This window comes from Zosterops lateralis (assembly GCF_965231275.1).
Source record: "Zosterops lateralis genome assembly, chromosome: 3".
NCBI classification, from domain to species: Eukaryota; Metazoa; Chordata; class Aves; order Passeriformes; family Zosteropidae; genus Zosterops; species Zosterops lateralis.
In genome coordinates, this window is record NC_139764.1 from 59170898 (window position 1) to 59195598 (window position 24701).

Genomic DNA, 24701 nt, shown 5'->3' on the forward strand with positions numbered 1-24701 from the left:
TGAGATGGTATCTGTGCATCTCTATGTCCCTCAGCTTGCTTCAGTGAGCAAATTCACTGTGTCCACTGATGTATAAGCTACAAAAACTCAAGCAACTGCTGTTGGTGTATTGCTTTGGATTGCCACCCCTCCTCTTACTTACATCAGGAACAATAACGATAATTTTGAGGAAGGTTGTTAACTATCCTCAAGTGCAAAAACACTTTTTGAAAACACAAACCATCAAACTGCTCAAATAATGGTTTTCAATAAGTTCTTTTAGTTCAGCTGGTCTCCTTGGGGGTAAAAATTCCAGCTGCATAAATGTGAAATTTAGTTGTCCTGCTTTTAGGACCTGTAGGGGTAAGAGGAAAATACTGTTTCTCTTGGTAATACAGAGTTAATATTGCTAAATAGTGAGTTGTCATTTGAACTGACTACTCATTTCCAATAAACCACAATGAGACAAACCAGACACAGAAACAGGAATTTCATGAATAGCCTCAAATATGCAATTTGAGCTTGGGGGACTTGGCTGAGAGGTACAGTTTTATATGAAAACAGACCTTAGTCTAACTTAGAATATGAGGGTGAGTTCAGGGAGCTGGAACTGAAACACCAATACCCCTTCTGCTGAGCTCAACTATGCTCTAATCACAGAGGTCATATCAAGTGACATGAGCTAAAAAAGCTAAATAATCAGATAAAAAGGCTGATTTGTTACAATTCTGTCCTTCATTTCTTCATAGGAAGAGCCTGCTCATCTTGAAGGCAGTGCAATGGATTTACATATTAAGTGGCTTAATCGAGAATACAAGAAAACTCAGAGGAATTGGGAAGAAGTGGATAACAGGATGAATGTGACAATAGAAATACGGAGAAAGATGATCAGTGATAAGGCACCTTTAAAAGATATTCTTAGACTATTTCCTTTCTTAAGATGCCCTTATCAGGTAAGAGAGCTATTTTTAATAATGACATTGAATTCTGTGTTATAGATGTGGTACATTTGTAGGCATGTATTTCACAGGATATTTCCACTAAAGTATCCATCAGCAATGTTCTCTTTAATCTAACTCATATTTTTGCAGCTAATCCCATTTTGAAAGGTTCATCAGTTCAATTCTGAGTTAAAGGTGCCACACATACCACCAGTGTCACTGTTTGGTGTTACTTGATGTATTCCTTCCCCACTTTGAAAAAAAATTAAATCACCCTCTTGGTTTATAATCTTATTTAACTGAGTTTTATCCTGTCTTCAAAGTGCATGCATTGTTTACAGTTTTGGTTTTGAGGTTTGCAATATCAAATGCTTGTTTTTCTTTTAGCTTTTTAGGGAGTTCCAGCTTCTCACACACATGGACATTTATAAGAAAACAGTCGAGATTTTGGAGATTTATTCAGAAAACATATTGTCCTTGTATGTGGTGAGGAATAATCCAATTAACATTATGCTGCAAGAAAATCTGAAGCAGCACACAGAGGAAGACGTTCTGAAATGTCAGTACAAATCTCCTGTGCTCTGAATATCAGAGTTTTGTTGTAGCTAATTGTTCTTACTTATGTAACTAAACTAGTTTCAATTGTACTGCAAACACATTTTAAAAATGTAATGGTTTCTTTGAAAATATATAGTGATGGTGAAGCATTGTGAATAAAAGCTACTAAATTAGTAGGAAAATTAAGTCAGTCAAGTATTTAAACTTTTATTTTAACTGAATAAAAGTCTGCAGGTTTGATAAAGTAAGTAATTACTTTCAAATAAGTATTGCTAGATGAGCAGAAGTATGTATTTCTAGATACATGAGTGCTTATTATTTTCTAAAAATACCCACAGAAAACTAATTTTCTTCTTTAGAAATAGCCCCATAAAAAAAGACACAATTTCCTTTACAAAGCAAGTTTCTATGGTTATAATCTTTATCCCAGTAAAATTAAAGAAGTAGTTCCCACTAACCATTTCAGGCAGCTCATCTCTGCAGAGACACTCTCCAGGAGAAAGGGCACAGATTGGTGAGGTCCATGTACAATGGTGTGTTTGGCTCCCTGGCTGTGGGGGAGCAAACACCTGCTGACACTCAGCTTCTTTCAGTCTGAGAAGTCTGGGGAGTGTGGTGCTGCAGGGACAAAACTTTTCAAGCAGTCACTCAGAATTGCCATTTGTCCCCAGCTGCCACTGCCTATGCCCAAGCTTAGCTCTCTGAGTCCTCCTTAGACTCACTTTCTGTCAAACAGGCATAGTGCCAGGATGTCCATCCAAGGTCACACAATGTGTGTCCTGTAGCAGTTTCCCTCCATTTATTTCCAGGTCATCTTTGAAAGAAGCAAGCAGTGTAGGTTAAAATTGTGGGGGTTTCCTTTGTGAATATTAAAACCAAAAGTACTCATGATAGATTAAAACTCTTCAAGGAATACTCTAATCCAGAAAGCCTTTATGGACTTTCTTTTCATAGCTTTGGCCTGGGAGATCTATGGATATAGTAAGTAATTTCCCTTTTTCTTATACAGCATGTTCGCAGAGATTTTGACTCATACCTTAGTAAAGTCCCAAGGCTTTATTATTCTGTTTTTCTCTCACAAACAGCTTGACCTGGCATCTAGTTAATAAATGCATAGCAAGGTAAGTTCAGTGAAGCATATGACACCAGAAGGCTGACCTGCAAAAAAGATGTTATAGTCAATAACAGCTGAGTCAGAGGGATAGCAGGTACCAGGTGCCAGGAGGTTCCGTGGCACCAGCTGGTGCCACAGCCTTCAAAGAGGAGTCCTGGCAACAGGACTCTGGACATCTAGTTCACTGGGAAGAGAGGAGTCAGGGAAGGACAATGGGGGCAGGAAGACTACTCAGCTGACAAACTCAGCTAATAGCAACCCAAAGGCCAATTTACTTATTGTGAGGAAAATTGAATCATAATACTGAGTAGCAGAGTCTCATGAATTATTTGGATACTAATGTCAATTACCAGCTGAGTTGCCTAAATATTGACTGTGGTACAAACTGCTCCTGAAAGTGGACTGTACAATAGCTCCACTACTGAGCTGTTAACTATTACATAGGCTGCAATCTGTTTTTCCAGGATGATACTGCAGAGCCAGAAAGTTTTCCTTTGTAATTTAGTAGAAATCCTTGCCTTTGACAGATATGAAAATGACTGCTGCATGTTTACTCCTGCCAGAGGTCTTTGGAGATGATTCCAGTCTGTTTGCTGCAGTGAATGAGGAGGTAGGAGACAGAGCACCAGCAGCCTTGGTGTCTCTTCCTTGTATCACCTGCATATGCCTATCACCTGGCTTTTTGGTGGCTCAGCTTAGTTCTGGGAAGAGGTGACATTAGCCTGCCTTTTGAGTAGAAATACTCATAGAAATCCTACCTAACTTCAAAGCAGTGTTATCAGGCTTCGTTCTCTGGCCTGTTCATCATAGCAGTGCTGCGTCATCCTTTGAAATACCCTTTTTTAAAATCTAGGTAAAGGCAGTGACACCAGTGATGGAAGTGAAGAATCCCTTCAACGTGAATTCATGCGAGTTTGCCCTGTACATAGAAAGGGAGGAGTTAGCCCAGCTCGATGACTGCACCATGGCTCTGGCGGCGCTGGTGGCTGCATTCCATGTGTTTGATATCCCATGCCCAAAGAGAATCCACAGGACACTGAACTTCCTGGAGTCCCTGGTCTTTGAGGTGAGGAGCCCAGCATCCCTGCCCACACCAGGAGGACCTGGAGGCACCCAAGCATCCACTATCTGATGGTGCATCCAGCACTCCTCTCAGTAGCATTTGATATTTTGTCAAAATAAATCCCTTTGTGCCATTCTTTCTAGTGAAAGTGTATGTATATTTAAAAGTTATGTTTAGTAATACCCTCCTTTTTGTATTATACTGGCTACTTTAAAAAAAATTGAAACTCAAGCAGTTTCATTATTTAAAATGTAGATTTTAGAGCAGTCTAGAGATAATAAAATTTTCTAGATTACTTCATGTGTTATGTATTATTTTTCTATACAGAGCATTTGAAAAATTCAGATATTTTGATTGTGAGAATTAAAAAAATCGTGAGCCAACATGAGCACTTCACTGCTTTAGATGGTAATACAAAAACACGTTTTGAAATGGCACAAACTAAGCATTTACTTATTACCATTACGTCATAATATTATGATTGCTGGGAGCCTAATATAATAATTTTTGTTGTTTAAAATGGTGGGCCTGATTTTTAATTTGCAGGATGATGAATTTTTACTGTTTTCTTCTTGTATGAAATATTTTGTTTTAACATTAATCCTGAATTTACTAAATAGGGATTCTAAGACAAGCTCTCAAAGTAGCAAGAATGACTTATCTGGGATGCAGCCATGTGCATTGGTAATTGCAGCTTTGGTACTGCAGAGGGAACGCCTCATTTTCTTTCCAAATTTGTTCCCAGAACAAATCAGCTTTCTCCACATGGTGACTCTGTCTGCCCACACACAGTGGAAACCCTCTCCTCTCTTCTTCCAGACCCTTCTCTTTCCCCCAACATTCTTACCTCCTGTCTATTCTTCCAACACCCCTCTAGTCTTGACTCCTGTCTGAAAATCCCAGGGGATACTGCCTGGCAGTGCACGACTTTGGACAAGTGCCTGGTGATAGGAACAGGAGCCAGGATCCATTGCATTAATTAGAAATAAAAACTGGCCTTTTATTAAAACACTGCTGTCTGTTAGAGACCAATCTCCCACTAGTTCCAAAAATGTCAGTGTAGGCAAAGCAGCACTTGTGGTAAACTCAAACACAAGCATAGAAGATCACACAAGCTTTGTTAAAGCTTGGCTGTGCAGGGGTGATTACAGTCAGAGATCCTTCAGGATGAGAGGAGATGGCTGCATTTAATGACCATTAAACAGGATTTTTCACATGGAACGCAGGTATTACCTTTACCAGTGTGAGGGATGGGCTACCACCGATGCAAAACAAAAACCAATGCCAAATACCCTTTCAGAGATTCAGTAGGTCTGATGAGTGGTTTTAGTTTCCAAGTGAATTTGTTGGCTGTAGTTTTTTTAACAGAGGTGGCTACACTCAGCTATGGCATCTCATGGGATACAAAAGTAAGGATTATGTATGTCCTCATTATTGTATGTGATAGCTGCGTGAATAAAAAATTGGGCTCAAGTGAGGTTTATTCTACATCCTGTAAATAGTATTAATTCAAATCCATTTCTTAAACCACAGTACTTTGTAAGTAGTTGTATATAAAAATTCAGGGAGGTGCTAACATCCCCAAGTAATCTCTGTTGAGCTGCAGATCTCTTCGTTGGTTATCACTGCAGGGTGTAGACCTGGCACACAGGACAGACACAAAGGGTAAAGGAAAATAAACTACAGAAAATGAGAGAATGAAAGAAAACAGAAGAATTTGATTTTACTGATGTGCCTGTGCAACTTCAGCTGCTGCTGGTGAGGAAGTCCAGGGCTATAAATGGCATTCTGATTGTAATGGCCAGGGGGATGTGAGCTTTGGGAGTAAGTGTTAAGGGAGAGGGCACACAGCAGTACCAAGTTGCTGTTTTAAAACTACTGGCCACACGGAGCTATGGTGAGGAATTGCTGCACACCACACCCATGAGGAGCAGCTGGGTTCAGCCGAGAATCCTGGCACACACAAAGGTAACAGAGGCTCCAGTTCAGGTTTTATTTGTATTGTAGTACAATAAGAGTGCAATTTGAATGTACACATACTGAACAAAATGTAAAAATATTATTTATGCAATGCTATGGAAGGAAATTAACAGAGCAATGCAACTTATTTAATACTGACCCTGTTTCACCTCATATTATGGCAGGTACCAGTCACCTACACAATCTGGAAGGGACACAGAGAGTGAAAAATTAAGAACTCCATCCAAAGAAAAGCCTAGCAAAATCTGTGGGAAGATGTAAAATTCTCCCAGTTCTGTGCAACAGAAATGCTGTTTGTTCTCAGCTCTACAGCTGAGCAACTGCCCACTGCAGCACTAAACACAGGGCTGCCGAAAATCCTGATCCAACTCTTCTCTCTCTTCTTGCAAAGTAACATTCTGGAGCAGTCCTCAGCGTCCAGGTAGCCAGGCTTTCTCCCATATAAAGTGCATCTGGTTTACATCTTGCATGTATATATACCAAGTGCAACGACTTTCCCTGACAAATCATTATAATAATCCTCCAAGAAAGGAAGTTGCCTCACCTCAGTACCTGTTGGTGACATCTGCAGCCTGCTTATGACCTAGTGAATTGCATGTATTTTACACCTAGGATGTGCCAGTGCACCACAAGCATTTAAGTATCTTTTTCCTCATGCTTTGCCTTTCCCCCTATGCCTTACTAATTTATAAATCAGAGTTTTCAGCTAGAAAGTGGTAACTAAAATAATTCTCCCATCACTGGGAAAACAAACCTCTGTTGACTATGAAACCAGGGTAGCAGTCCTAGCTTGAGCACAGCTTTTTATCCATTGTTGTGGTAACTATGCTGAAGACTGAAGTGCAGACACAATTGAATGTAATTTCTTTTCTGCTAATCTCCTTGCCTCAAAATACTCCTATTTTCCTCCATATTCTGAATGACTGTAGCAAACTCCATGTAAATGGCTGGGACTCTACTGTGCAGCATAGACAAAAAGTCTTCCATGAAGTCAAACTTTATTTTTCAGTTGCCTTCTCTATACTGATCTTTTGATAAAATACATTAAAGATGCTGGTGGCAAAACTCACGTAACATTTTTGTAATCGTGCAAAAGTAAAAACATTCAGTTATCAAAAAAGCATTATAATTTCAACCCCAACAAGGTTTGTTTTGTTACAAGCAAACAGACAGTTTTATTTATCTGTAAAGTAATATGCTGTAGCATAAAGTGTCACATATGTAACATTAAGTGTTTCATTTTTAAACTATGGCACAAATACACATTAGCCATAACAGTCTCATCTGGCTACCTGTAGCCTAATTTTTGGCTGATCAGTTTTTATTTTGATAAAATGAAGTAAAAGCTTCTGAAAAGTAAAATGGGTACACGAAGTACAATTCAAGAATCCTTAAAAAATATCAACGTTCCCTTATATAATACAGCATAAATAATTAATGAAGGTTTTCTTGATGTCCAGAGAGGGTTAGGGATCCTAACCATCCATGGAGAATTAGCGCCATTAGTTTGGTAAATAAGACCAGCTGACTCGGTTGTTACACAGTACCTTCTCAAAAGCTTGAACACTTCCCAGAAGGATTCAGATGTCTACTGGCTCCAGGAGAATATAAATAGTCCACCAGTGCTGAACTTAAGTTTCTTCCTTTCTGAGAGTCCTTACTCAACACTTCTAGTGAGTCTTTGTGCTTTGAATAAAACATGAGCTCCAGTGGAGAAAGCTGGTTCGTGCACATTTTCCATTATCTTCAAAGTTCATTGTGTGAGTTTTTCTCTGCAGCTTTGAACATCAGAATGGAATTAAAGATTTTTAGGGCTGGTCCCAGTTTAATGCTCATTATTTTGACTATGTCTGATTGGGTCATTAGCAGAAATGCTTCTCCATCAATTTGCTTGAAAAGAAAAACACACAAAGCTATTAATAGGTCTCATAGTGTAGCAGTACAAACGTTTCAGAAAACATGAAAAGAAAAGCCCCAGAAACTTCAGACAAAGTTAAGGACTGGCTGAATACAAGCAGTTTCAAATGCTTTGAGGAGAGCTTTGATTTCAACTTTTAGACAGCTAGTCCAAGAGAACAGGTTGATCTTCCTCCTGCTTGAAAACAACTGTCTGGCTAATTTTTAGCTGAACAGTTCTTATTTTCATACTGACAATATAAAACCTGTTGAAAAGTAAAGTGTGTAAATTAAGTATAATTCAACTATACTGAAGCAGAGCAATGCTTTTAAACAACTACTCCTTTTATGCAAGTATCCATAGGGAAAGCTTCTGGATTTCACTCCCAGGTACAGAGCTGGAATCCCCTTCAGGCCATCACTTCTCTGCTCACTAAACTGCAAATTGAAATGAATTTGATCCCGGATGAAAACAAGGGCCAGGCTAATAAAACTGCCTCTTTGACACAAGTGGAACATTTCAAAACACGGAATATCTTTTCTTTGTAGTGGTGATATTTTCCTAAACATTAAAAATGAACGTTCTCCTGTAAGCAAATCACTCTCTCAGGAGGAGTGCTAAATCCCAACACAAACAGCCCTCAGAGTCCTCACTTCCAGAGGCTTCAATGGGGCCAACATTTCCTATGCAACCTTTTGATCACTTAGGTATCCATAGGTAAAATTTTAGTGGAACCTGAGATCGACAGCTGTACATAAAATGCAACTGTGGTTAAATCAGGAGCACTGCTTGGCCTTAAAGATACTAATCTGAGATAAAAACAGTCTAAAATTTCTGTAGGGCTAGGAAACAAGTTTTCTGAATCAGATACACTGCAAAGGACAGCCAGCATTCTAAGCTGACGAACACTGCAGTCAGAACAGCATCATGTGGTAACCCACAATTACTTCTACTCTTTTGTACACAAATCCAGACTTGGTGAGTCAGAACTTGAAGTGTGTGAACTTGGGGCTACCCAAATAAAAAGTTGAAGCATCTTAACAGAAACAGGGTGAGGGTTCATTTCCATAGCAGAAGTTTGAACCAGCATCTTCTACCTACTGATGTTGGCCAGTCCATGCTTCAATGACCTCACTGACCTCAGTGGGGGAGGTTTAATTTACTAGTCACAGACAAAGCCTGAAAGGCTGAGTCCTAGAGAAGGGAAATATTTTCTCACACCTCTGAGAATGAAAGTGTTAAGGATTCAGCATCTCCGTGGCACTTGCTGTTTGCTGACTTGATTAGCAATACCCCAACTTTTATTTCTAAAGTTCATTGATGAGACACCCTAAGTGACATAGAGGAGATCCTGTCTTGAACAGTAAAATGCTCAGCATCTGGGCAAGTGCCAAATGCCCAGAGGTATCAGTCCTTTGATATGCAGTTGTAATAATCATTACAGTCTACAGCATAGCCTGAAAACTTCTGTTGCAGGAGATTAGCAGGGCCATCTGTATGCATTTTCCTCAGGAGGTGCCTTCTCAAGTCTAAGTACCACAATTATTCTTCACTTGAAAGGCTGGCTGACTCTGCCTATTCAGGTCCTCTGGCTGGGATAAGCACCTGAAATATTCACTCTGGCATCTGTGATCGAACTGCCTTCTTGAGGCTAAGCATTACAGGAATAACAAACCTCTTGAGTAGAAAAAAAAAATAAGACAACCAACCTAGTTTATAAGGCCTAATGTATCTAAAAGCCCTATCCATTTCTAATGACAGCTTTGGAAAAGCAATGTTCTCAGATAACAGAAATGCACACATGGCATGCTCACAAGGTGAGTACATGCTCCTTTGAACCTCATCAGAACCCTCAGATCTTCTCACTTCCTGCTCAGTTAAATCACGTTCATAAATTGGCTATATCAGGAGGAAGAGAGTCAATAGCTAAAAGTGATCAGTTGTAATATAGAGTTTTAAGAGATTGTTATCTTGAACCACTGTTCTGCCTTGTTTCATTTATTAACATCCCAGAGAACTAAAATAACTTATTTGCTTATAAATTTTGTCCAACCAGATCAAGAGAGAACAGTAGTAAATCACAAAGTTTGTAAGGAATTTCAATTGGCAGGAACAAGTTGGAAAAACACCTGGCTGACACTTGGCTGGTTTTCTCTTTACTTTCTTCCTACTTCACGATCTGAAAACCAACCTAGTCTTCCACACATTTGCATCTGACTTAAAGCAATGTGGCACTGAAATAGGTTGCCCAGGGAGGTGGTAGAGTCACCATCCCTGGAAGAGTTTAAGAGCCATCTGGATCTGGTGCTGGTTGATAAGGTTTAGAGGTTACAGGGACAGTGCTGGGTTGGAGGGCTAGACCTAATATTTTAAAAATCTTTTCTAACCCTGATGATTCTATGATTCCATACACTTCATCCTATTAATTTATATGCATTTCTACCAAACTTCATTGTCTCTGTCTTACGGAAATAAAATTCACGCACCTCATCTTTAAACACTTTGCCATGTTCTTCACATCCTGGTAAACTTCGTATAAATTCAGAGACCTGCCACCAAAGTATACAACAAAAGATTTAGTAAGACTCATGTTTTCTCAAAATAGTCTTTAAGGCTGACAATCATTAGTCTTTTAGCTATTGTTTTTACAGTCTCACATTAGGTGTTCCATCTGCTTCTGTAAGTGCATAGAGTCATGCTTTTGTTTTTCTGATTAAATGAGATCCAACTGCCTCAGGTGCAGAGAACAGTCACAGGTATTTGTGAAAGTAAAGCAATGATGAGATTCTGTTTATCCAAGCATTGTTACATACCTGAACAGAGGCTCTAATCTTAAAATCAGGTGTTATGGCCTGACCATATCCATACAGTTTCTCTCTATTCTCACTCTCCAAAGCAGTCTGTTACATCCAGAAATAGCTTCTTGCATTACCCCTACACCATTCCTCCAGAATGTTTGTGTGGGGACTGGATGTTGGTGGTGGAGACCATGAGCACTTGATATGCTGGTCCATACATTTAGCACATCTCTTTACAACACCAGTGAATATGCTTTTTTATATATACAGATATTTATCTGGATCAATACACATATGAATTAATATTTCTGCTTCTAGGGCTGGATGGCAGTGGAATGAACATTTTGGGGATCAGTTACATTAGGTCTGGCTGAGTCTAATCCTCTGAGTACTCATCTATTAATCTTAATCTATGGGGATAATCTAAGGCTCTGAATCAACCTTCAAGGACAGTGGTAATAAGACAGAAGACAAAGGAGGAACCTACCTCATCTGTACTCCACTTAGAAACTTTACTGGCTGGGATCCCAGCTACACTTGGAAGGAGCTTGCTCTGCTGTTCCCAGCGCAAGGGCAGGCCAGGGATTTGCAGCTTAGAAGACACGATAACTGGTTGAGAGAGAAGCCTCTGCGTGTTGGGTTCCTCAACATCTTCAGCAACAGGAAGCAAGAAAAAAGAATTAAATCCCTCAGTCAGTGATGAGATCAGTCACAGTAAAAGCACATTCATTTCTATTCAAGGGCCTCCCTACACAAGCTGAACAGTTTTGCTTGAATAGTGAAATGCCATGAATGCCATACCAGAATTGGAAGTGCCATGACTGCTCTTCCGCTGGTATGGCTATCATTATATTGGCTCTCTATAAATATAACTACTCTTACATGGAAGAAGTCCCTTTCAACGCAACACAATTTCACGCCATCAGAGCTGTTAGCATAACACACCATAGGTCAAACAATTTTAAATATTTTGGTACAATAGATCACACCCACATTTAATAGTAGTACAGCAATACAAGAATTAAGTTAATTTTGGAGTTGAGCTGTTAGAAAATCAAAAGCAGCACTGCACTGCTACAAAATTCCAAGTGAATCAATTATACAGTTACAGCCCACACAACATTTATGGCTCATCTACAACAAAATGTTTTTCAGTTCTTCTGAGGAAAAAGCGCAAATGTCTGCAAATTCTCTGCTTCCACTTTAACTGAATGCTTTGTTTGGAAAATAACATTAAACTCCTCCATGCTGCTTTTTATCTCACTCATCCATAATGGAAGGAATGATCTCCCATCCCACTGCCCCCAAAGGTAATGTACTGGTGGGAGGGTGTCTTCAGACACATGCTGCTGTTGTCTGGAGAAAAGCAGCAGTTGCAGATATGTGCAGCAGGAAAGAGTGAAGAGTCATGCCTTGAATAATGTCAAACTGCACATGACATCCCTGTTCATTTAGATCCACTGGCAGTGCAGAGGCAACATGCCTGCTATCTGAATCAGGCCCGAGTGCTTCCCAACTGCCAAGTAAAATTGTGGAAAACCTCTGAAATTCACTTCTAAATGAACTGCCAGCAAAATACACTCTTAATGTCTAATATTCCTTAATGACATGGTTTATGCAGTTACTCACAAATCCCTATGCTATTTTTGTTGGGATTGCTCATTTCTGTTGCAGTTTCATTCTACTTTCATTTTTGAGAAGTTGCTATTAACCCCAAGTACTCTCAGTCCTTACTGGTTCTGGTTTTCACATATTTGTGCCCAATAACTAGGGCACAAATTCCCATAATGGATTTTTGCCAGTACAATGGGGTTGGTCTATAATACACCAAACACAAGATGTTATTACATTTGCTTGTGTTGTTCTGCTCCTCTAGCCTAATTTTTTTTACTTTCAAGGTTTTTCCTCATTTCGTATTAATGTCTATTATTCTGAAGTTGACTCTCAAGCCATTTAATAAGCACTGACAGCCCACTCATTAATTTTTTTTAAAATAGACTCCTTAATATTTTACTACCATTATACTCTCATTCTTCAAAGAGAGTTCCCTAAATGTCTTTTTATACTTCACTGTTGTTTTACAAATGCTCCTTAGAGCCTCTAATACTAATAAAAATCTCAGTAAGAAAGGAATGTGTATTGCCAGGTAGCAACCATGCTGAATGTAAAGCATATTTTACTGAACAGTATCTTTCTAATTGTTTCCTTGAATCCCCTCCCCATCCTTATCCTCTGATCTTTTCCTTCTAGACAAAGTCTCTTAAGAGTTGAAAATGTAAGTGTTCAGCTATTTTTTCTTTTCATTCACAAAACTTGCAATATACTTCCTTTCATTCACAAAACATGCAATTGATACTGCCACATAAATGGCAGACTGTAATACTGTGTGAAGAAAATACCACACAAATCACACATTTAAACACACGTATACACTCAACAGCACATAGGTACAGGCACAGTGAGCAGCATTCTCAGTCTGTGTTGTATCTGCCTCACAGGTAAGGCAAAGAACACAAATGAAGCATGTAAAGTGCCTGTTTGCTCAACTAGATGGAGAAAACAAAAAATAGAAGTCCCTAGCCCTGCAGCAGATACAATCACAACACCAAAAAAAAGGAAATTTAGATTTAGTGTGGGTAACCTTGTAGCAGAAGTCCAGAACCACTTTGGCTACAATCTATGTCTCTAATAAGAGACAGATAAACGTTTTCTCTACCTTCATCTCTGGAGTATTTCTCACTTTGCAAGCCCTGCTTCCCAAAGAGAGGTAATCTGGGCCATAGGAAAAATTAGATATATTCCAAGTTATGTCTCAACTGGGGCATTTAGGAGAAGAGTAACTTGAGGTGCACCAGAGGTTAGCCAGTTTCACCACAGAACCACAAACAGCTTCTTCAACCACTTAAGTGAAGAAACAAAATCTGCTTGCCAGCTCCACAAGATAGCAGCCAGATGCACAAAGTTCACACTTTAAACCTAATCCATGTTCTTCTCTGCTGAAATTTCGCTTCAGCATCAGCCCACCTGCCTTGACATTGCTCTTTTACTTTATGCCACCTTGTTACTTGTTTTACTTATGCCATCCTTCTCTCTCATAGTTCATCTCTAGCGGCTTGGTGAGTTACCACAGATTAAAAGATAAACTTACACTTCAAAGAAGACAAGTGGCAAATACTTTCTAGCATTAATGAGAGACCATTAACACTGCTCATTGCCTTCTGCATGGGTCTGGCTCTTAGCATATATAAGGTTTTTAAGCACAAGATTTATGCCCATAAAAGAAGTTATAATCTTTCTCCAAACAAAGGGAAGACAGCAGTAGACATTTTATAAAGTTATCAGTAGGGAACTTGTCAAGTGAGAAAGGCAAAAGAAGCTAAAGAATAACAAGGTAAATGACATGCCAAAAAGCCAGGGCAACCAGCACAGGTACCAACAGTGACAGTCCACAAATCCACAATTACTTGATCTTGAGATTTCCACAACTATGATAGCAGGAACTTAATGATTCATTTTCATCTTACAGCTTAAATGTGCCATCCTACTTAAACACATAATAACACAACATTATGTGTTTAAAAAGGACAACTTTTCCAGACAGTAATGTAAGAAAATGTTCTATTTTCCTAAATCTAACTATGCAAGAACCTAGTAAGCAGAGCTTGTTGGTGAAACTTTATCCAACAGTCAGTTCTGCAAAGTTCAAAATGCTTCACAAATTCAGGCCTATTTTCTTAGAATTAAAAAAACAATCCCAGACAATTTTAAATGCTCCCAACTACTTGATTTTTTTGTTTGTGTCAAATAATGCAAAGCTTAGCATCAAAACTGCATGTTTCCTTCCTGCTGAAACAAAATAGTTAAAATTATGAAAAAGTCTCTTCTATTTGCTTTAGAGACTTGCTTCTTCTAATGCTTCATTTTCTCTAAAATTCTCAACTACACCATACTTCAAAACACTAACAGCTTTTTCGCAGCTCCTACTATAGATGGAATCTCAAATTTTACACACTCAGCAGAGTGCCTCAGATCTATCTGAAAAGTACTGGCAGATAAATTGTGTCTTAAGATAAAAAGATGTATCAAAGGTTAATTATTAAAAATAAACAACTACTTTAATTTTATCTTTATGCCAGCTCTACTAGTCTCAAAAAATTTCCTGGGTTTTACAGATATGAGCTCACTTAAAAGGTAAGACATGTAGCTCTTAAAGAATCAGAGTTACTCAATTCCTATGAATTTCAATGAAAGCCTTACAAACTGTTGTTGCACAAAAAATTGCCTGATTGCACAAAAAATTGCTTGTTGCACAAAAAATTTATTGAAGAAAATAATCTAAAAATACAAGGAATTAAGATTAGGAAATTCAGACACTTAACTTCCACGGACCTTATATCAGTTAATAAAATTATTGCAGCAAAAGCTGCACTGAGACAATGCACTGGCTCACTCTAATAACAAGCTTGATATATTAAGCTTCACATGTGAAAAAATTAGCAAATATAAGACTCTGATGTTCTGGATTTGTGCTGTATTCTTTCTAAACAAAGAGGATAAAAATTATTAATGAACAGCTGCTTCAATCCATCCAACTGGATCTGTGAATAGCCAAGAGTTTTGCTACAGCAGTACATACATCCACACAGAATCACTGAACAGAAGAAAAGTCCACATTGGAAGAAATCTTTGGAGACCATAGGAGAATTTTCCTTTCTCACCAATGAGGAGCCAAAATCTGGCCATCACCCTCAACAAGACTGAGGCTGGGTTAAGTAAGTAACCTTAATTTTGCATTGTATCTGTAATGTATAAATGCTTTAACTTTCAATACACTTTTGAGGCAATAAGTGAATGTTATAACTTTACAAATTGGACTGATTTAATAAACTGTTTTTAAAAGAGTGGAAAAACATAATTGAAATAAGTTTTTTTAATATTACTAGCCGTTTTGCACTCATCCTTACAACTGCAATGAAGTTCTTGGAAAAGCCTTTGATGATGACAAGATAATCTCCTGAACAGGGAGGGGTAAGGGCTGAATTTTGCCCTTTAGGGAACATCCCTTTGGAAGTTCCCTTCCAAATTTGTCCCAAACCAGGACACAGTACTAAAAGTGTTGGTATGAAGAAATTTTTGGACACAAACAGTGAATGTGGAAAATAAGTTGTAATACAGTTTTGTAAGACTTTCAAGGGACATCACACTTGTTCACTTCTTCAGATCTTAGTTTGAAACAAATGAAATGCTGCCAATTTACCTTTGATTTCATTTGAAATGAGCAGCTTATTTTCTGTCTCCTCATCTTCACACTCTTTGTGCTTTATGGTGTCCTTTGTTTGTAGTACTCCACTGAGGAAAATAAAATGTTCAATTTTTATTAATACATCATAAAAATCACTAAGCGTGATGACATCTCTTGGTAGCAATACTATTAGCACATCAGGATTCCCACAGAAATCATGGTGTATCATTACAAAATAAAGAAACAGAGAGGATCTTATCTCTGACTTACACAGAATGGCATCGCTACTGACATAAATCTAACAAAGAAGGCCCAAGAATAGTGTAAAAACATTACATAAACCAACACACTTGACTTAATAACTGAAAAATACACAAATGGAGGTATTGGATGTGTCCACATCAGAAGATGGGAAGGGTGAAACCCATACACATAGCTGCATGTCCTACAAATCCTGGCTGGTTATGCAGGCCATTTTCAGGAGTTGTCTGAAATAACACCAACTCCTTTTCCTCTGCCCAACATTCATCTCCACTCAGCATCAGCTCCTTGTCAGGATAGTTACTGACACCCTCTTGTGCAGCTGCTAATGATCCCACCGAAAATATCTGTATTCCTGTGCATCTGCTCTTGAATTACTTTGTATCCAGCTCCTCCATAAGCTTTGCTAGCCCAAAAATTTGCAGAGAGGGAATGTCTTCCCCATCGAGAAAAAATGGGGCAAGAGATGAGGAAAAAAGAGAATTTCTCAAGGGGGGGGTGTGTGTGGGTGTGTACATTTCCATCTCAAAATCAGCCCCTGGGAAGTTCCTTTTCAAACTCTGCCTTCAGAAGGTATTTACAGGTGTATTTTCTGGTATTTCCTGGTTTCTTACAGATGTGAATGATATGAATTTGCTGACATTATGTGTCTACTTACTTTTACTTTTTAAGAATTTCAGAACACTGGCCAATTCTTACTAACCATCACAGATACAGAGCACTCAGAGATACCAAGTACATAATGAGCATTTTCTAAAAATAGGCACCAGACAAAATGATTCTTAGAGTGAAGACTACAAGAAATCCCACTACTATATGAACTGATGCTTTACTACCTGTCACAGAAGGAGTCAACAAGAGCACCTTAACAAATGTCAAAATCACAGGTAAAAAGCTGATGCACACCTAACACTTTGTTGGGTATCAAGATAAGCTAACCTCAAAACACAAATCATAGACAAAACAGACATTTTAATTCCCTGTTTCATTTATACTGCCAAATACCATTTATATATTATATACAAGAAAACATCTGTGACTATATATCAAGTAGGAGCTTCAAGTTCACTGACTTTAACAGAAATATAATTATTAATATAATTATTGCACTACTAATGTTGCAAAATGAGCACTGCAGATCAGGAAATCCAGCCTTTTTAGTATGGCAGGTGGCAGGACACAAATAATAATGGCATGACAACCAATACCACTGGAATGCATAGAGCAGGCATCACTCATTGTTCCACAAAGGACTTCTTCCCAGTATCTTCCTCAGAAAGATTTATTCACTTAAAACCTATTTTCCAAACTCCACAAACACAGAAAACTTTCTAAAGTAACATGCTAAAGTAACCAGTGCAATTAATTCCAAAGGCAAAACAACACCTATAATTCAATACAAGGAAGAGAGATCACCAAATCCTGTGACCAAACAAGTACTTCCCTATTTTCTTGAGGGCAATTTTCATAGCAACACACATACAGAAATTTTACCTCATTAGTTACATATGACTGTATCATGAATTAAAGGTTTTGGGGAAGATGCTGGAAGACAAACCACATTTTTTTTAGAGCCAGTATAATTTGATTCCCAAGCCTGAGTGTTCAGCTTCCTTTACTGTAAAGATTTCCAGAATGGAATTTTTATTGCAATGAAATTCCTTTGCTACTATAAAGATACTCTAAAATTGCATATGCTATAAGCATGTATTTTTATCATGATTTTTAATCTCAGGAACATTCCAGAGGGACACATTGCAGTATATATGTACATAATTACATTTTTGCAAGCCAAAATTTTCTAATATAATTGCTTGATGCATAGAGAGCTAAAAAAAAAAAAAAAAAAAAAAAAGAGAGAGAGAGAGAAAAAAAGAAAAGGAGTAAGTGGAACTAGAGATTTGCTGAGTACCACTTAGATTTAACATGACAAAATAAAACTGTTTGGGATCGTTTGTGGTTGGTTGCTCAATGAAGGACTTCTATGAAACCTAAGATTACCTTTGAATAAGAAGGTATACACAATTGAACTGAAGTCAAACATAATTAAATCCACACTATGAGCTCAGCAAGTAAAGAGCACACAAGTGTGTGTATCTATGTCTTCAATTATGCATGTGTACTTTGAATACACATCTAAAAAGATCCACTGGGTATTGCAATAAGCAGATGCTCAATATTTTATAACCCCAGCAGTTCATATATACCTAATGTTGTGAACATTATTTTTCATGCCTTTTTCAAAGGGAGATTATTCAACTGAAAGTCCTCTATGACTTTGCTGGATACATAATGAATGAGGAAAGCTAGATGATAAAATGCAGCCAGTCATCAGTGTATTCAAACAGCTGAAATACAAACTGCAAAGTCTCTGGGTAGTTCAAAGCTGGCACAAGACTTATTGTCTTAATGAAATTAACTCAACACAGTGAACAGACAGCACAAGTACTGGTTACCTTAAGTCTTCTAAAGGCAACACCCTCCAAAAAAAAGTAAGACAAAATTTTTTTTCTTCAATTAATCTTAAGATATAGTCTGTAAAGCCAAAGAACATTTCTAAAAAGAATGTGAATTTACTGTAGGTATGTTTAAAATGATGATTACAACTATTTTTTAGCACAGGCTATTTCAAAATTACACTTGAAGCCAACTTCTGGTTTTTTTGCTGTTTAAATTCACTAGTGTATGAGTAGTGAATGCTGTTTATTATCCTGAGTTGGAAGGGACACAATAAAGAACATCGAAGTCCAATTCTTAACAAAACAGTTCCATTTCAATCATCAGCTTTACTGTGGGCTATTTATCATATAATACCAACTCTCCTGCCTCTGCATCTCAAGACTCTATTATTGCTAACACAGTTCATGTATTATGAACACAAAGTAATGTCGCTCATGTAAATATATAACAAATGACACATCTTATTCCAGGATATCATCTATTTCTGTTTGAAAATTGTCAATAAGATAATGTAGTGATACTGTAACTAATTAAAAATGTAGGGAATCCTATTGCCTCACATATTCCCCATGAAAACATTGTATTGTATATTTTTAGTTTCAAAGATAGTTTCCAAACTTGCACTGGAGAATAGTATTTATGGTATAAAAAAGTTCTCGTGTCATTTTTTGTCAAAAATGCATGCTAGATGCTGAAAGGGAAAGAATTATCTTTAATTTTCCCATGTTTGTACATATTTGTTTATATAAAATAATTTGGACACAAACCTAGGAAGAAAGATCTCAATTTCCAATAATTGTATTGTATTTTTCCTCTCCTCTGACATGCACTTCTTATTTCTTATATGCCTTGTGATACTCCTCCTCTGTTTCTAAGATAAAGAGAGCTGAAGAGCTTCCATCTCCTTCCCCACTGCTTCTAAGAATTCCACAGACCAATCACTGGCTGCTTTGCCTGGTAAATTGCATTTTAAACTGACTCCAAATACCCAATACTTTAAAAGAAACTGAGTTACCCAGGTGTCTTCTTTTCTTTCACATTACATAACAGGGGCTTCTTGCAAGGAGATTTATTTTCTGCATCTTCCAGCTTGGTTGTTTCTGGTACAGTTTTCCCAGATGGTCGATTGTGAGGTGAAGATTTCATGCCTACATGACCAGGGCTGGGGCATTTTCTGTCACTGTTTAAAGAAAGTTAAAACAATATTTAAAACTTGAAGCAGCTAAGCTGTTGTTTAATTTGTTTTCTCTACACACAAGAAGTCAACTGAAAACATCCAACGTGTTTTTTTGTTTAAGAAATACAGGGAAGGTTTTTTTGTGCTACTAACAAAATTGTATACTTTGCATTTTCAGAAATCAAAATAAAGAACTCTTTACTCTATTAAGTCAGTGGTAAAATGATTAGGCAATTCAACAGGAACAGAATTTGTCTAATATTATTTGTGATAATAAGCTATCCACTTTAAGTATTTGTAACACAAGAATACTTTGAGGTATTGCTTTCCTCCTATCCTTTTTCTCTCATAACATATCACTATGCAGCCTTTAAAATGTTTTATGCAGCCTCTTAATTGGGACAATGAAAAAAGCAGCACTTGACACAGTCTCTGCCACTGAGGACTTTGCTCAAACTGCTACTGGATTCACTGTAATGGTATCCAGGCCACCTGCCAGGGAGTAATTAAGTCACTTCAGATTTCTAAAACCCTACATTTATAACAATCAAATCAGGCAGAACTCTTAGACAGCGGAACATTTTGGGTTTTAAAGCATGAAGCTGAAACTGTCTCTGAGAAGGCAATTTAAAATACCATCTATTGAAAATACATGGTCATTACAGTGGGAACTGGAAACCTTCACATTTTCATATTTCACATCATTCACACTTTCACATTTACATTAATGTAAGCCCTGAAAAGAAAGTGAAGCCTCTATTCCTTTCCTTCTTAAATTCTCTGTTTTTCCCTGTAGCACAAAATAAGCACAGGAATCAGTATCCACAATTTCTGAGATAAAATAATCATCTGAAAATAATAATCTTGGTATTGCGCTCCTTTGTTTTTTTTCCCCAGTGCTTCTGTTTAAAAGCTTCAGCCACAGATTTCAGCAATATTCTTGCAAAACTCAGTCCCAGTAATTTGATTCCCTACTCCCACTGTAATGACAGAAGAGTGCTGTTCTTCAAAGAGCTACATCAATTTACAGTCACATCAATAATGCCACTGCAGCAAACAAAAGAAACACAAAGAAATAATTTTCTAAAGTGAAACCAACTGGTCAACATTCAATTTTAAATTCCAGTTAACCACTTACTAGTCTAGAGAGTTACACCAAAGATGAAACTGAAGTCTTGTTAAACCATAGACGGTAAAATCAGTAAGCAGTCTTTGACAGCTCTATGACCTTTTTGATAAACACTGAAAAAAACCACTTTTCTTCCCTGTAAATGAAAATGCTAAATAGGCAGGCCTTTCTGAAACCATTCAGTCATTGCACAGTCATAAATCACATTGGAGAACACAGAAGTAAAATACTGCCATTAGTCACGGACATAGTTTCAATCATAATTACTTGATTACAGGAGAGGTGGATCTTTCATTTGTTTCCACTTTTCTGTTTCGGGGGATAGGACTGGCTGCAGGCATCTCCCCACTCAGCCGGTCAGGTAAGAGGCTTTCTTTGTTCAAGTTCATCTCTGAATATGGACAGCTGACCGCGCTAGAAGTGGAAGAAGAAAAATTACTCCTTATTCTCAGACACTACTGATTTCAAACAAAATGACACTGGAATTTCCTAGAAGAAGATGCAATATAATAATATAGAGAAGATTTTAAAAAATAGGCAGTAAGTAGTCGTACTTTCAAATGTAAATAAATCCACTGAATAAAAAACTCAGCTTCGCATTTCCTTTTGACAGCAACTTGTGTAACACAAATTCTGTTAATTTCTATTACAACATTCATTGTGGAAAATTGCTTGAGAAATGTTTAGCCTGCTCCCTCATGATTTTAATGGTTTTTATACATACAACACAGGATGCCTTTGACTACATCCATGTCTCTCCAAATAAAGTCATATTACCATGGCTATTTATTTAGGTGAAGGAGGCTATTTCTATTATGTAATGTCTACACAAAAGCTGCATTTCAAGGGCAGAACATGAGGAGTGGTGCACAGTCCCTTACTGCAGTGAGTGCCCCATCTTTGCAAATGCCATTTTGTGAGACTTCATTAAGAGACTGCGATATTTTTACAGTCTTTCTTAACATTCAACACTCCCTATTTCCCTGCACTTCTGCTAGGGAAATAATTTGACAATGAACATTGATACAATGATTTGTAAATTCTGCTCTAAGAAATGTGAAAGTTGTACCAAAGTCAGAAAACCTGAATTTGCACAAGAAGCAGGAAAGAGAAGAACAGAAGAACACAAACTAAAACACATGGGGCTGAATTAGGATTTTTCTTTAGTAGAATACCCTGCAGTGTTCAACTGATTAGTCAGCCAGACCACATACTTAACAGATCAATGAAAACATCCTAAACTCTGAATAATATTTACATGTCACAACAGTGAATAGCATCACACTCAAGTTTTCAATACTATTGTAAGATACAGGACAGACTAAATATGATGTGCCATTTGTGGCTCATGAGCTATGACATTAACTCTATTCTGAAATTATGCTTTCTTATTCACCTGTATTGTTACAATGACTTCCATAATTTTAAAAGGTAAAAAACCCATGTTCTGCAATTTTGCTTATTTTCTTTTCAACAAAGAAGCTACCATAACCTACCCATCTTTCCATAAATCACTTCAATGTTTTATTTGTTTCACTGATAGTTACGTGCAGGATTTCCAAAGAGAACTGTCTAATATAAACAAGTCTACTTTGACAGCCATATGCCCTGCCACCTCCAAATTTCAAAAATTAATAGGAAAACAACAGCTTTCACTCTAGTTTTCTTTCTACAAAGCACAGCATTAAAAAAGGTCTTTTAATTCAAATTATGCTGTACACTCTCCCCTTCCTTTACCAACAATGCCCCGGGTTCAGAATGAGTATATAACAGCTCCTATAATGGTTTGGACAAATTGGTGATCTAATTTTGATGTTGCCAAGATAAACAAAAAAGGTGATGGAAATTTACATTTCTATCAGCACTTGCGTAAAAGGAGAAAATTCCTTAAGGCCAAGTCAGTCAGCCCTTGCTGGGGTTATCAAGACAGGATATTGACAACATGTTTGATTTCTTCAGTTGGCTCATTTGAGAACAAGACAGTATCAACTTATCAACTTTTTCTTTTTTTAATATTATATTATTATTTTAAAATCTTTGAGTAGCTATGCTGAATTTGAATTATGGAGAAAAAAAAGAAATAGAATACTCTCTGTTTTTCTTGTCAAGATGAGATCCCTGTTTGAGGCTACTCCAAGCAGATGTGGTTCCGTAACTGTGTGTACAGTGCTTTAAAGGGACATGCAGCCATATCCTCCAGGTGATCCAATGAAGCACAGAACAATCATCTTTTTGCCTTCTTCTGAGGAACTTTTTGTTTTACACATCCAAATCAGATAGAGTCCAGCCACCCAACTGGCTATAAAATACTAATCTTGGAGTATGGTATGCTTGTGATAATGAATTTTTTTAGAGACATGGAACAAAATTTACCAATAAAAATAAACTTGGAGCATTCACCTTTTATTTCTACTTTTTCTTAAGCAGAATGGGGCATTTTATTTTAAATCTATTTATATATGTCTATTTACATTTATTCTCAGCCTATTGGTTTTGTGTGTCTTAGGACTAGTCTCTGCCAGATGTCTTATGCTGCTGCATCTATCACAATAGTATTTTTTCTCTTTCAAAAGAAATGCAAGATAAAACATACAGGCTTCTGCTCAGAAGAAGGTTTTAAGGCACCAATGCTAGTGTGATTTAAGTTCTTGCTGCGACAAACACATGCCACTGTGATGAAATACAGTTTTCAGAAGTTCACGAATATATTGGTTAATCTCAGTTCTGCCATTGCTACAGGGCAAACCATGTAATTTTCTTTTGGTTTCCTATGCTCACAGAGGTGTTTTGAGCAATGCTTCTGAGCAGCTAAAGGGCTGTCACAAGGAAACATTGAACATTACCAATGTTGTATTTACTTCAGCTGTGTATTATTAAGCAAGCCTTACATCAAAATGAAATCTGACAATATGATTGTCAGACTCCAGCAGTTTTCTGTTTACCAACACCATTAATAGGTTTTAAATTTAAGAAAAAAACCTAAACAAAAAAACCTAAGAAAAAGCCTAAAAATTCAGTCCTTTACTATAACTTGCCTGCTTATATACTGCCTTTACCTTTAGTATTTTCTGGAAAACCTGAAGTTGAACAACAGTTTCAGTCAACAATAGTTATAATATTAACAAGGCTTTGGAACACTAGATTCAGATGACTTTTTCTCTGCAATTAATCATTCAGGTAGCTGTATCATTTTTTAAAAACTCCTTGATAGTCCTTTGATGTTATTGTTACTTGAGGCAACAAAAAGAACCCTTGTGGTTTCCACAGTTAGCTTTGTTACAACAAAACACAGCATGAATGAACCTGTGTATGGCTTTGGATCAATCAGTAAATCCTCCTGAATGTCAATGCCTCCAGCCTTCAGTTCAGTTTAACTTGTCTACTACAAAGAATGAAAAAAATTAACCTTGTTATTCCTACATAATAGAAGTATTTGATTTATGTAGGACTGTAAGTTTTTAATACAACTCATCTCAAGGGCTCAGAAAACTTGGTGTTTAGGTTATTTAATATTAAATAAGGATTTTTAACTCTTCTGTCACCTTAAACCTGGATTTCTGCTCCAACTTACATTTTGCTGTACCACACCATTTTGAAAACAGCAGAAGTTCAGAAGTTAGTTTCCAAAATGATCAGATAGCCTTGACTTGAGGGTACCAAGGTCTGCCACAGGCTCAGGAAGAATGGCAGGAAGCAAAAGCAGCAGCAGGTACTCAATGCGAAACCTCTGCTATTCTTCTGACAGGGCTGTACACCCCCCAGCACTGCTCCACAGCTTTGAACCCAGCCCAACACAAAGATCTCAATTATCATCAGAGCTGCCTCAGTAAACAAACATTCACATTAATACCACCTGACACACACACACACCCGCATACCAGAGTAATCAGCCATCTCCAAATGCTGAAGGATCAGCACAGCACAACAATTAGCTGTCTGCAGGGCACTGCTGAAATGACAGCAGACTGGCTGGCAATATGTGTGTCCATGACACAGTTCTCCGAGGAGAGGGAGACACTGCTTCTAGAGTCATGCATATGCTGAGTAAAAACTGAGCATTGAAATAAGTTTCTGTTTTTACTGAATCATGAAAGATGAAGAG

The 24701-nt window shown here is 37.5% G+C and overlaps 2 protein-coding genes across 7 annotated transcripts in view; one reads left to right on the forward strand and one right to left on the reverse strand.

Annotated features, from left to right (window-relative positions):
- SAMD3 (sterile alpha motif domain containing 3) overlaps positions 1-3724 on the forward strand; it is a gene marked incomplete at both ends in the record, with an annotated part of 35131 nt that extends 31407 nt beyond the window's left edge. Inside the window, 4 exons of the mRNA XM_083858075.1 lie at positions 729-932; positions 1308-1479; positions 3120-3202; positions 3446-3724. Of these exons, the coding sequence (XP_083714201.1) occupies positions 729-932; positions 1308-1479; positions 3120-3202; positions 3446-3724 (738 nt within the window). The remainder of the gene's footprint in view (positions 1-728; positions 933-1307; positions 1480-3119; positions 3203-3445) is intronic.
- A 1944-nt stretch (positions 3725-5668) lies between these two features.
- L3MBTL3 (L3MBTL histone methyl-lysine binding protein 3) overlaps positions 5669-24701 on the reverse strand; it is a 79093-nt gene continuing 60060 nt past the window's right edge. For all 6 annotated transcript variants that reach the window (XM_083855997.1, XM_083855995.1, XM_083855994.1 and 3 more), the window contains exons 17-22: positions 20867-21013; positions 19309-19473; positions 15588-15679; positions 10818-10981; positions 10019-10081; positions 5669-7525 (exon numbers count right to left, since the gene is read on the reverse strand). In XM_083855997.1, coding sequence (XP_083712123.1) covers positions 7382-7525; positions 10019-10081; positions 10818-10981; positions 15588-15679; positions 19309-19473; positions 20867-21013 — 775 coding nt within the window. In that variant the 3' untranslated portion in view covers positions 5669-7381. The remainder of the gene's footprint in view (positions 7526-10018; positions 10082-10817; positions 10982-15587; positions 15680-19308; positions 19474-20866; positions 21014-24701) is intronic.